At 59.9% G+C, this 12,811-nt stretch overlaps 1 protein-coding gene across 1 annotated transcript; it reads left to right on the forward strand.

Moving 5' to 3' along the window:
* The first annotated feature begins 717 nt into the window (after nucleotides 1-717).
* On the forward strand, nucleotides 718-12,770 carry GPRIN1 (G protein regulated inducer of neurite outgrowth 1). Its single transcript, XM_045825249.1, has 2 exons — nucleotides 718-900; nucleotides 8,834-12,770. The coding sequence occupies exons 1-2, from the start codon at nucleotides 731-733 to the stop codon at nucleotides 11,853-11,855; spliced, it is 3,192 nt and encodes a 1,063-aa protein (XP_045681205.1). The 5' UTR covers nucleotides 718-730; the 3' UTR covers nucleotides 11,856-12,770.
* Nucleotides 12,771-12,811: the final 41 nt, after the last annotated feature.

Here is a 12,811-nt window from a genome sequence, read left to right on the forward strand (position 1 = left end):
TTCATATTCAACTGGAAGCCCCTGAGCATCTCCTTCAGTCTCATCCATCCTTCCAAGCCCACTGTGAGGTGACTAATGTTAGTCCCATTTTACAGATCAGGGAACTGAGGCTCAGAGAGAATAAGTAATTTGCTCAAGGCTACGCAGGGGAAGGAGAAGTGGACTTGCACAGACTAGACGATGAGAGCCCCTCTGGCGAGGCAGGCGGGCGGCGGGGGAATCCAAGGCGCTTCCCCCGCAACTCCCCACCCCCCACCCCGTCTCCGCCACCCACCGTGTCTCCTGGGCTCGAGGGGCGTGGGCAGCGGCGAGACAAAGGGCGGGGGCGGGGCGGGGAAAGGCCGGAAGTGCGCTCGGCCGAGGGGGAGGTGCGAACTGCCCGCGCAGTGAGAACTCGAAGGTCTCCCCGGCCTGAGTCCCCGTTCAGTCGCTGAGTGTCCGCAGACAAGTGGCTTCCCCTCTCTGAGCCCCACCTTCTTTCCCGGGGAGACGTGGAAACGGTGCTCGCCGGGCTGGACTGAGTGAGATCCGAGACAGCGCGCCCCGCCCTCGGCAGGCGTGCAGCAAGAGGGAGGTCTTTCCTCCCCGTAGGGAAATGGGAACCCGACCCAGCGGAGCGGGGACCCCGGCAGCCCCGAGGCTGCGGTGAGGGGCGTTCCTCCCTCCTTCTGCCCAGCTTCCCCGCCGGCACCGCCCCTCGCGGATCCAGGGCCCGAGACGGCCAGCGCGCATGCCCGGGGCGGGGCGCGGGGCAGGAGCGCGGAGCCGGCGCCGGGGACAGCGGTGCAGAGTCCGCGGGTCCGCCTGCCAGCCCGGCCGGAGGCGGCCGAGTCCGCTCGGGCGGCGGCCGCGGGATCCCGAGCGCAGCGTGCGGAGGAGACGGATCAGCGGCACGGCTGGGTAAGCGCCGCGCCCGCGCCGAGCCAGCACCTGCTGCCCCTGCGGGCCGGCGGCTTAGAACCCCTTTTCTCTCGCGGGCCCTGGAGCCGCTGTCCAGGGTCCTCGAACTCCCTGGGTAGCGGGGCTTAGTCCCCGCGCTCAGTGTGGATTTAATACGAGCCCGGGTCCTTGTGTGCGCGCAGCCGGGGGCTGTGGGTATCCCTATCCAGGCTTCTGGCCGAGGCGGGGCGGGGCGGGGGCGGGTCCCGCTGTCCCGGCCAAGCCCCCCAGGAGTCCCCCCACCGGCCAGCCAGCGTGTGTGTAGAATCCGGGCCTGCGCCTGGCCTCTCTTTTAGCAGCCCCTTTGTTCCGCATGGCCGTTTGGGAGGGGGCGCTTCCCGCCATGGTGGGGAGGGGGTCGGACCGAATTGATTCATTTTTCCCCTAGAGCAAGCAAAGTGCTTGCGTGGCTCTGTTGTCTACGAGACACTGAGCACACTCGCCATTCCACACTTAGTGTGGCACACACTCTGGGGTCCCATCACACTGTCACTCAGCGAACAAGGCCACGGGTCCACACCCATGCACTGTGCCCCTGGGTCATTCCATCACACTCGTACACTCGGCTGCCTGTGCACCCTCCCAGTGCACCTAGTGGGAGTCTTGCGTACACACCCAGGCAGAGCTACGCACTCACACCAGCCATCACCGGTCATAGCACACTCAACTCAACAACACTCCCTGCCCATGACACACTCGCAGTCTCCCTGCCCTGGCCTACCTTGCCTGTTCACCCCTGCTCACCACAGTGCCCCTCATGTATCCCAGGCCCTGGAGTAGGCTTTCCCACTGTGTCCACTCTCCCTGTCTCTTAGCTTGCTGTCCACCCTTCCCCACACTCAGTCCGAGTGTGCACACACTCATGCCCTCTTGGAAATGGATGAATGGATGGATGAATGGATGTGAGAATGGATGGATGAGTGGGTGAGCCAGGGGGCATTTCTGGAAGAAGGTTTGGCTACCACCCTATGCTAGACTCTTTCTCACCTCCAGTCCCAGGCAGGAAGCTCTGCTGCTCTGAGGGTGCTAGGAGACAAGGAGATGAGTGCGTGAGGGGCTGCAGACCAAGATTGTCGGGCATAAACAGGGATACATGCACACCCGTCAAAGCCCCACGAGACTTTGTAGGTCTTATCACTATGGGAGGCGCTCAAGGGTGCCTGGCACCACGATCAGAAGAAATCCCAGAGGGTCAGGAGTCGGCTGGCCAGGCCTCCGAGCCAGGGTGAGCATCCACAGGGGCTGCTCTGCCCGGGAGCAGCACACACGCACCTGTGCCCACCTCCAGGCCAGCACTCCTGTGAGTGAGACTCGGAGGTCATGCGGCCACATGTGTGCCCACCCACAGGGTCCCAGTGGCCCCCAGGGACACAAATGGGCAGGCCATCCCGCACACACAGGCTGCCCACGTGCACACCAAGCTCTTCCTGAGCAGAATGCAGGAGCCGCATCCCGGCTCCCTGGCTGGCCTGTGCTGGCGCAGACATCCACAAGCAGTCTGCATGCTCCCAGCACACCAGGTGAGCTGGGCCCCACACCTAGGGGGTCATCTGCGGATGCAGAATGTGTATTCACACATGTGGGTGTGTGCACGGGGGACACTCATGCTTCCGGAATGCTCCTGGGTACTGTTGCCTGTTGGGCCTAGGGGACAGGAGGACACTCGGCCTTACCCCGAAGAGCAGAAAGGGGTTTTAGAAGTCAAGCCTTAGTGCCCAGGATCTTCGCTGATCCGAGCAGGAAGAGCCCAGGCTTTGGGTTCAGACACAACAGGCTCTGAACCACAGTCCCCCACCCCAATTGTGCGCCCTTGGTGTCAAGTCTTTCCTCCCTCTGACCTGGGTCCTCACTCGTGGGATGAAACGATAATGCCCCCTCATGAGAATGTTGTGGAGTCCAGATGCTAAAGGGAGCCCGAGAGTGCTGGGCCCAGGGCTGAGCACTCGGTGGGAGAGGGATGGAGCCGGGCTCTAGAGAGAGGGTGCAGGTGACTGGGGGGGTGCCCCAGGCCAGCCGCCTCTTGGAGAAGCGGCTGGATGATACCAAGCCAGGATACCTGGCTTCCACGAGAGCCAGGCAGGGCCCAGCAGAACCGAGGGCAGCAGAGCCCCTGATCCTCAACCCTGGGCTGGGCCCACTCTTTTAATATAACCACACCCCCCCTCCCAGTTCACAGACTGGGGAAGACTCACCCAAAGTCATGGAGGAGGACCATGACTAAGCTCAGCCTTGTCCTCATATCTTTCTAACCTCTGGCCAGGCTCTCAGTCCATACCCCAAACCTGACCCCAAGTGGGAGAACCTTGAGCTGGGAATTGAGAAGCTGGCCTCTTCCAGGAGGACCTTTCAGAAGAGGTGTGTTAGCGGCTGGGCCGAGCCTGCCTCTCAGGACCACAGCTTCCTCCTCTGGAAAGTAAGAACACAACACCTGCATGGCAGGAGTACGGGGTCTGTACAGACACACAGTAAGGGCTTGTGTGTGAGGTCACTTCCCACCTTTCTCGGTATCTAGGTCAAGGGTCAGAACTCAGGTGGCTACAGGCCAAGCAGATAACAAGCATGAGGGGCTGGCTATGAGAAAAATGATGGTACAAACTCAGTGGCCAATGGCAACCGACAGTTGGTCTCGGCGTTCAGACACTGTAGGGAGGGGTGGAGACTGTGGCTAATTGAAGAACACACCCCCAGCTAGTGCTTGGCTCCAGCTGGTGGTCGCCATGCAGGAAGCACGCAGAATGCCAAATTTTAGTTTTCCAAGAAGAGCTGGAAATCGTATTTTTGCTGAAATCTTCTAATTTTTACAAGTTAATTCCTTTGAAAAAAATGTGTTAACATTCTGGGTCAAACACACGTATCTGAGGCCCGGGTTTGCCAGTTCTTGCTTCTGCTGCAGGGCTGTCCCCCCACCCCCGCCCCCTCCCTGTCCCCTCCCCTGCCCCCTCTGGGGAGCACAGCTGGGCTGTGACAGGTCGAGTGGATAAACACAGGCTTTCCACACGCACAGCCCGCCCTACAGTGCAGGGCTGTGCACACCCCTCAGCTGTAGCTCTCACAGCAACCTGCGGTGCAGGCATGAGTCTGCCAGGGCCCCCACCAGAAGGAAGCACTTACCTGAGGTCACAGAGCTGGGACGTGGGGAGCTGTCCTGACCTCTTGCACAGACCGCACCCAGGGGAAGGAGCTTGCTGGAGGGGCTGGGATGAGGGCCCCCAGGGCCAGGCCACACTCAGAGCACCCCTCCCACAGCCCTAGCTGACTCCTTCCAGCTCCATCCCAAGCTGCCCTGCATCTATCTGCCAGGCAGCCATTAAATTCCTTTTTCCCAGAAGAGGAAACTGAGGTTGGGAGAGGCCGGCATGGCAGGCAGACCCAGTCCTCACCAGGGCCTGGTCCCTCTCTCTCTCGGCCGTACACCCAGTGTCTCTGGCTTGTACAAGTGCCTATTTCTGCAGCCTGAAGGACCACATAGACCGGGGTCTCCAGCGAGGGGCCTGAGGCATCAGACCTGGCCCATGAAAGTGAGTTTTTTGACCTGTGAGGTGTTTGTTAAATTAACCAACATTTAAAATACAGAAAAATCCAGGTCGATGACTTTGTTCAGAACAATGGCAACGGCAGGAGCCATGCACACTTTCCTGCTGAGACACCCCAGGGGGGCCCCCTACCAGCGTGGCTCAGTGGGTTGGAACATCGTCCCATAACCAAAGGGTTGTGGGTTTTATTCTGGGCCAGGGCCCACACCTGGGTTTGGGGTTTGAGCCCTGGCCCTGAGCTTACAATCCCAGGTTCAGGCGTGTACAGAAGGCAACACATCAGTGTTTCTCTCTCTCCCTACCCCTCTCTCTAACAGCAATGAAAAAAATGTTCTTGGGTGAGAACCAAAAAAGATACCCCAGGGGTTTCCCAACACCCTTAGGACACACTCCTGCTCCTCCCCCAAGACCTGCATGACGGGCTCCCCCCGCCTCCTCCCCCACTCAGGCCACACAGGCCTTTTCATGGCTGCCTCAGTTGTTACCTCCTCAGAGGGGCCTTCCTCAACCATAAGCCAGCTGCCCACTCCTTGTCTTCACCACATCTATTATTATTTGAAATTACATGATTTATTTGCTTACTTGTGAACTGATCTCCTTCAATCTTCCCACAACTGGAAGGCAGGGACCATGAATTTCTTATTCACTGCTGTGTCTCCAGTACCAAGAACATGTTTAGAACATTGCATATGTGCTAAACAAGTGTTGAATTAGTCAATGAATTCCTAAATAGCTAGTAGAACTCAGTGCTGGAAGGGGCCAGTGCTCTCTAGTTTGCCACAGTCCCCACCACTCCCTCTCGCTCTCTCACCTGGAGGATGTCAACAGTCTTTAATCACCTCACTTACTCTGCTGTTTTTCTTATGGGAGAAAAATACTTATCAGTGCTCATATCACCATCTAGAGGCAGAAAAATGAAGACGGCCACAGTCCATACCACTCAGATCCGATGCCTGCTTGACCCCCACAGGCCAGGGACCTTCCTGCTCATTTTCATGCTTCTGACAACCAGCCCCAAAGGCAGAGCTCACAGCTGCTCCTGGTCAATCCCCCGTCAGTTCCACAGGCACCCAGTTCATCTCCCCAAACCCAATGCCCACCGTCCTCTGCAAAACTGCCCCTTCTGCGTCCCCAATTTGGTGATGACCTCCCCCGCCGCCCCCAGGTCCCATAAGCCCAAAGCCTGTGGACCCAGTGGTGAGCAGGAGAGCTAAGTCCCCATCCAGGGACCTGAGGTCCAAAGAGCTAAGTTCAGCCCTTGCTGGTGTGGCTCAGTGGCTTGAGCACCAGCCTGCAAACTGAAAGGTCGCTGGTTCGATTCCCAGTCAGGGCACTTGCCTGGGTTGCTGGCCAGGTCCCTGGCTCGGGGGCATGCAAAAAGCAACCAGTAAATGTTTGTCCCACACATCAATGTTTCTCTTCCTCTCTTTCTCCCTCTCTTCCTCTCTCTCTAAAATAAAAATAAAAAACTTTAAATAAATAGAATAAAGGGATAGGTGCACAGTGACATGAGCCGGTTCGGGGAAAACAAAGGCTGTGGGAACCTGGCTCACAGGGGAGGAGGCAGCTACCCTGAGCCTGACGGTGGGGTGAGAGCCGAGCATGAGGGTGTGGAGAGGCTGCAGTGGGAGAGGCATGAGGCCACAGGGGAGCCCAAGGTGGTGCGTGTGTGCACATGATGAATATGGGTGTGTGTGTGTATGCGTGCGTGAATGTGGGTGCACGCGCATGTGTGTGCATGGATATGGGTGTGTGTGTGTGGATATGGGTGTGTGCATGTGTGAGTGAATATGGGTGTGTGTGTGTACACACGTGCATGTGGGAGCACATGCTTTGGCGGAGGGAGCACACACTGAATTGCACAGTCAGCAGGTCAGTAAGGTCGCAGGGGCTTGGAAGCACATTATGGAGTTGGACTTGACCCTAAAGGTACTAGGGAATCATTAAAGGTTTCTTTCTTGTTTTGTAAATATGTCATAACCCAAACTCAGACTTCACAGTGGGGCATACACAAAAGTCTCTTCCTCTGCCAAACTGTCGGCCTCCCCTCCCAGAGGCGATCTGGAGACGCCATCTCCATAACTAAGCCATAGATGTGTGCCTGTCCACTCCCTGGCTCTTTCCACCTATTTTCTGGTGGGTGTCTTCCTCATCACTCCGCACGGTCCGACAGCTCTGCGGGGTCCCAGTGCTTGTCCCGCACCTCCCGAGCCCACTTCCTGGTTTTCTCCCCACTGCCAGCCCTGTCCTCGTGCTCCTTCCACGCTTGACTGTCCCTGGAGGTGGGCCTGCTGGCCCAAACGCTGTGTGCCCTGGAAACCCTGATAGAAACTGATAAATGTCCCTCCAAAAAGGTGACAGCCAACGTACTTCCCCAGCGAGAACCAGGGGAAGCAGACTGCACAGAATGGTGTGGCTGCACCAACATCTGGAAAGGGCTTTCAGTCACTCATTGATTCCACACATTTATTATGAGCTACCAGCTTACTACCTGCCCGCCACTGTCCCCAACCCTGAGGAGACATCAGCAAACACCACAAAGCCCCCTCCTGGAGCTGACGTCCTTCGGGGAGGGCACATCGTAAGCAACGAACCAACGAGATGTGGTGTGGTGACAGGTTCTCTGAAGCAGATCTGAGCAGAGCGAGGGAGGTGCAAGGCGCTAGGCGGTGCTGGGGCGGAGACCATTGTACTGGACGGGCAGGGGCAGGCCGTGCAGGGGGTGGGCATGGTGGGAGGCACTCCAGGCAGAGGAGGCAGCCGGCACAAAGCCCCTGGGCAGCCAGTGTCCAAGACTCAGCCAGGCGGCCAGTGTGGCCAAAGCAGCATAATCCAGGGACAGGTACCAGCACCAGAACATGCAGTCTCATGGGCCATTGTAAGGAGGTTACTTTTACTCTGCATGAGTGAGATGGGGAGACACCGCCATGGTTCTGAGCGCAGGAGGGACCCGGTCTACCTTGGGTCCTGGTACGGTCCCTCTGGCTGCTGTGTTGAGAAGGAGCTGTTTGGGGTGAAGCGAAAAGCAGGGATGGGTGGCCCAGGTGGCAGATGGTGTGGGTTAGGCTCAGGGTGGTGGCCGGGTTCTAGACACACTGTGAAAGTGGATCCATTCTGTTTTGCTGATGGATGGGATGTGAGCTGTGAGAGAAAGTCAAGGGCGACTCTAGGGACTTTGGCCTGAGCATGGTGAGGCAGCTTTGGGGACAAGGGCAGGAAGAGCGGGTTTGGGCTGTGGCAGCTGGCTGTGTGATGGAACAAGAGTGCTCGCAGACCCAGCAGCCTGCCCGGCCCCTCTCCCTGGCTGTCCCCCAGACACCACACACTTGGCTTGTCCAAAACACAACTCCCCCTTTCCCCACATCTTCCGCCCAGCACCATTGCCTGGCAACGCACCCACCCCAGCCAGACTCCTGTGGTCCACCCCCACCATCACCCCCTCCAGCCAGCTGGCTCCTGTCAGCTTCCCCTCAGAACTCTCAGCTGCCGACTCCATTTTCCGGGGGCCGTCCTGGACCCTCTATCACCTGGGCTGCTGCAGCTGCTCCGGTCTGCAGCGGAGAAGGGGCTGGGCGGCTGAGTGGAGAACTGGACAAGTGAGAGGCTGACTGAATGGCTGGCCAGCCTCTGCACAGGTCTCGGCCAGCTGCTCTCCTCCAGCCCAGCCTCCACACCCTTCCTGAGTGATCTCTGAAAATACACACATCAATTGTGTCCCTTCTTCGACCATAAACTATTCAGAGCTCCCCAGGGCCTGCACAGACATATTTTGTTTAGCCTCCAGTGCTGTGGGGGTTTTTCAATCTTGAATTAATTAAAGAGCTGGGTTCCCCACTTCTCACTGGCACTGCCAGGATGCCTTTCTCCAGAGCAGTCTTGCCAGTGGAGTAGAGGGCCTCTCGGCAGGGGGCGCACTCCCTGTTTGCTGTAATCCTCACCACTCCCCACTGTTGTGCTGAGCCTTCTTCCCTGGCTTAAATTACCTGTCTGGCCCCAGCGGCATCAGAGCTTGTCACCCGTGGGCTAGAGGACAGAAGCATAATTTCTAGTAGCGCATTGCATGGGCTGGGCTGCCCAGGAAGCGGTAACTCGGATGAAGTTGAAAAGTTAGACTGTGGCCAGGTGTGGAGGGCCCTGAGGACCATCTTAGGAAATCAGGGCTCCTGGGAGCAGTGAAGCAGAGTGTGACATGGATGGGCTCATGTTTTTAGGCCAGGTCCTCTGGACACCAGGGGACCAGACGGGGGTGGGGAATCTGGTGGGGAGGCCTAGCCCCAGGAGGAGGGCGAGAGAGGGGCAGCCGGAGGAGGCCCTGCCCTCCCGGTCTGCCTGAGTCTGAGCCTGCTCTCTCTGTGTTTCAGACCCAGACCGCAGCCTGGCGCTGCAGCTCCGTCATGCGGGCCATTGGGCAGCGCTGAAGAGCCAGCCTGGCTACAGGGGCTTCGAAAGGACTCCAGTCCCCCAGGACCTCAGCCCTCAGCCCTCTGCTGCCCGCAGGATGGGCGCCTGGGGACTGCGTGCCCGGCCATGAGGGATTACTGCCCCTCTCCGCTGAAAGCCAGTGTGGTTCCACCCAGGCACACCCCTGCTCACAGCCCTGGCATGGACTCCAGACACGGCAGCCCCGGTGGGGCCGGTGGAGGGGCCTTCTGTTCCGAGGGTCCTGGCGGGAGCTTGGCCTGCCCACCCCTGACCTGCACTTCTCCCCAGGAGGCAGCCACCAAGGAGACAGTGGGGACACATGGAACCTCGATCTCCGGGACACCAGAAGTCACCTTCTCTGGAAAGCCAGAGCCTGTGTCCTCAGCAAAAACTGATCCCTCATCTTTGGAGAACAGAAATCCTATGTTTTCGGAGAAGATGGACTCCAAGTCTTCAAAGCAGGCAGATTCTACTTCCACAGGAAAGGAAGATGCTGGGCCCTTGAGCAAGGCAGGCCCCACGTTCATAGGAAAGGCGGAGCCTGCAGTCTTGGGGAAGGGGGATCCTGTGGCTTCTGCAAGGATGGATCCGGGGGCCCCAAGAAAGGAGGATCCTGGTTCCTGGGGAGAGGTAGACCCTGCATGCTTGAGCAAGGTGGACCAGGCATCCCCAAGGAGGGGGAATCCCGCACCCTCAGCCACAGTGGACCCTGCGCTCCCGAGACAGGAGGAGCCCAGGTATTCGGGACAAAAGCTTCCTGGGTCCTCAGAAGAGGCGGGTTCTGCACCTGCAGGCAAGGCAGATCTTGGGTCCTTGGGAAAGAGAGACCCCGGACCCTCAGGAAAGGTGCATCCCGGATCCTCAGAAAACACCAAGTCTGCATCTGCAGGAAAGACAGGTCCTGGGTCTGCTGGAATGCTGACTCCAGGGTTGTCCGGCAAAATCACGCCTACATCCCCCGGAACAGTGGCTCTGGGGTCGGCAGCAGGGGGCGGACTCCTGGAGACAACAGGCCCTGTGCCCGAGGGAAATGTGGAAATCATGTCCCCTGCCAAAGAGGATCCTCCGCCCCTGGGAGCGATGGACACTGCCTCCTCAGGAAAGGGAGACCCTGCATCTGTGGGAATGACAAAGACCGGGTCTGCTGGACAGGCAGCTGCTGTGTCTTTAAGCGAGGTGGGTCCAGCCTCTCTGGGAAAGGTGGACCCCACGTCCTCAGGAAAGCCAGAGCCCTGGTGTCCTAGGAAGGGCGAACTGACAGCTGCAGGAGAGACAGAAATTGTGTCCACGGGGAAGGAGCACCCAGTCTCCTCCCAAAAGGCGGGCCCCACCAGTGCTGTGGGAAATATAAAAACACCGTCTTCTGGAAAAGTGGATCCTGAATCTTCAGGGAAGACAGACCCTGTGCCCTCATTTCCAGGGGACCCCAAGCTTCTGGGAACAGTGGGATCCTCATCCTCTGTAGAAGCTGAGGCAGTGACTGGGGGGGAAGCAGCTCCACTGTCCTCAGAGAAGGCAGGTCCTGTGACCTCTGGGAAGGTGGGTCCCGTGGCCCTAGGGAGGGCCGATCCCCCCACCTTGGGCAAGGTGGACCCTGTGAGCGGGGGGAAGGCAGAAATCGTGCCCCTGGGAAAAGCAGTGGACTCCATGTCTTCAGGAAGGGTGGCCCCCACGACTCTAGGGAAAACAGCCCTGGCACCCTCAGGAAAGGCAGATGCTGTCCCAGAGGAAAAAGTGGATCCCCTGCCTCCAGAAAAGGGGAACCCTGAGAACTCCACAAAAGTGGACCCCAGTGCGTGGGGGAAAGCAGAACCCAAGTCCCAGGACAAAGCGGTGATGAAGCCTCCTGAGCAGGAGGGTCCCAATTCAACAGGAAAAATGGAGGCTGCGACTGGGCAAGAGAAGCCCCTGGCCTTGGAGAAGGGGGATCCTGGATCCTCAGGGGAAGCAGACCCTGTTGCCTCTGGGAAGGTGGAGCCTGTAGCCCTGGGGAGGGCCAACTCGGCACCACCTCGGGGAAAAGCAGAACCCGCATCCTTGGAGAATGCCGTCCCCATAACTCTGGATCAGGCAGAGGCCTCTCTCCCCTGGCAGTCAGATAGTAAAGCCTGTGGCTCAGACTATTCTCCCTCGGGTGCTGGAAGCGGTGGGGACCGCGTAGAACCCGCGCCAGCGAGTAGCACAGAGGTCTGCAGCCTGGGGCAGAAAGAACCCGTGGCCGCTGGAGCCCAGAGAAGCCCCCGCCCGGAGGCCGAAGCGCCCCCGCCTGGGCCGCGAACTCGTGACAACTTCACAAAGGTGCCGTCGTGGGATGCCAGTGCCCCGCCGCCACCGCGCGAGGACGCGGGCACTCAGGCGGGCGCGCAGCCCTGCGTGTCGGTGGCTGTGAGCCCTATGTCCCCGCAGGATGGCTCGGGCGGCCCGGCCTTCAGCTTCCAGGCGGCACCGCGCGAGCCCAGCCCCGCGCCTAGGCAGCCATCGCGCCGGGACGCGGGCCTGCAGGTGTCGATGGGGGCCGCGGAGACGCGCTCTGTGGCCACCGGGCCCATGACGCCGCAGGCCGCCGTGCCTCCCGAGGCGCCACCCGCCTTCCCTGAGGTGCGGGTGCGGCCCGGCTCGGTGCTGGCTGCCGCGGTGGCGCCCCCGGAGGCGGCCGAGCCCGTTCGCGATGTGAGCTGGGACGAAAAGGGCATGACGTGGGAGGTGTACGGCGCCGCCATGGAGGTGGAGGTGCTGGGCATGGCCATCCAGAAACATCTGGAGCGACAGATCGAGGAACACGGCCGCCAGGGGGCACCCGCGCCGCCGCCCGCCACCCGCCCGGGCCCCGACCGTGCTGGCTCAGTGCGCACCGCGCCTCCCGAGGGCAACGCCAAGCGCCCGCCTGGCCTTTTCCGCGCGCTGCTGCAGAGCGTGCGCCGGCCGCGGTGCTGCTCCCGGGCGGGACCCACGGCCGAGTGATCTGCCTCCCTTTTGTACGCCCGGGTTTCCAACCTCCTCAAGCCCCTTCTTGACCCCAGGCCTCGAGAAGGGATCCCCCTCGACACAGACAGGCCTCCGAGGTAGGGGCAGCCTCTGGGGCCTTCTCACTCCACCCTCTCCTCTCCCCTCCTAGATAAATGAACCCGCTCTACCCAGCTCCCTCCTGATCAGGAGTCCACAAGCCCAGCCCTGACACCCTACTGTCCCCTCACCGCTCTCAGCTCCACTCCCTCCGGGTCATCCCTGAGGGGCCTGCTCCATACCTCCCAGGCCTGAGAGCTGAGGCAGTCTCCTGGGATGTCCAGGCTGCTGGCTGCTGGTGGCAGCCAGGTCCCCAGAATGGGAGAGACTGTGTGCAAAACCTCCAAGTGTGCAAGAATTGGTGTGTGAGGCCCCAGTGTGCAAGGCTCTGAATGTGAGGCCCTGGGCGAGTGTGAGTGTGTGTGCTCGCCACGGGCTGGCCCCCATGGCCCGGGCATCTCTTGCATGCTAGTAGTCAGTCATCCCCGATCCCCACCTGCCCTCCCTGGGCCCACCCCAGCCCTATGTCCACCCTCACAGGACACGGTTCTGGATCTGGGAGCGGGAGGGGTGGGGGCGGCAGCTGCAAGCGTGCCCTGGCCCTACTGTTGAAAGAAGAGACACAGAAAGGTCAGAGGGCCTCAGACAGGCCTGGGGATAACAGCCAGGGTTACAGAAGGTCTCAGGCCACTGGCAGCCCGGTCTTAGGTAGTGGGGGCAGAATGGAGAGCTCATCATCGTACAACCACAGCTGCCCATTAAAGGCCTCCCTCTCCAACCCCCCATACTCCCTGTGCTGTGAGCCCCACAAGTCCCTGAGGACCACTCAGAGCCTCTGTCCCCACCCCTCCAGCCTTGGTTTTTGGCTACAAACTGTCACAATATACATTGGTAATAAAATATTCCCCCAACAC

This window comes from Phyllostomus hastatus, unplaced genomic scaffold (assembly GCF_019186645.2).
Source record: "Phyllostomus hastatus isolate PE091 unplaced genomic scaffold, TTU_PhHast_1.1 phas_contig_150, whole genome shotgun sequence".
Classification (NCBI taxonomy): Eukaryota; Metazoa; Chordata; class Mammalia; order Chiroptera; family Phyllostomidae; genus Phyllostomus; species Phyllostomus hastatus.

Coding starts and splice junctions, on each gene's coding strand:
- GPRIN1 (XM_045825249.1), top strand. CDS start 731: ATGCCCGGGGCGGGGCGCGGGGCAGGAGCGCGGAGCCGGCGCCGGGGA. Junction 901..8,833: donor CGGATCAGCGGCACGGCTGG/GTAAGCGCCGCG, acceptor TCTGTGTTTCAG/ACCCAGACCGCAGCCTGGCG.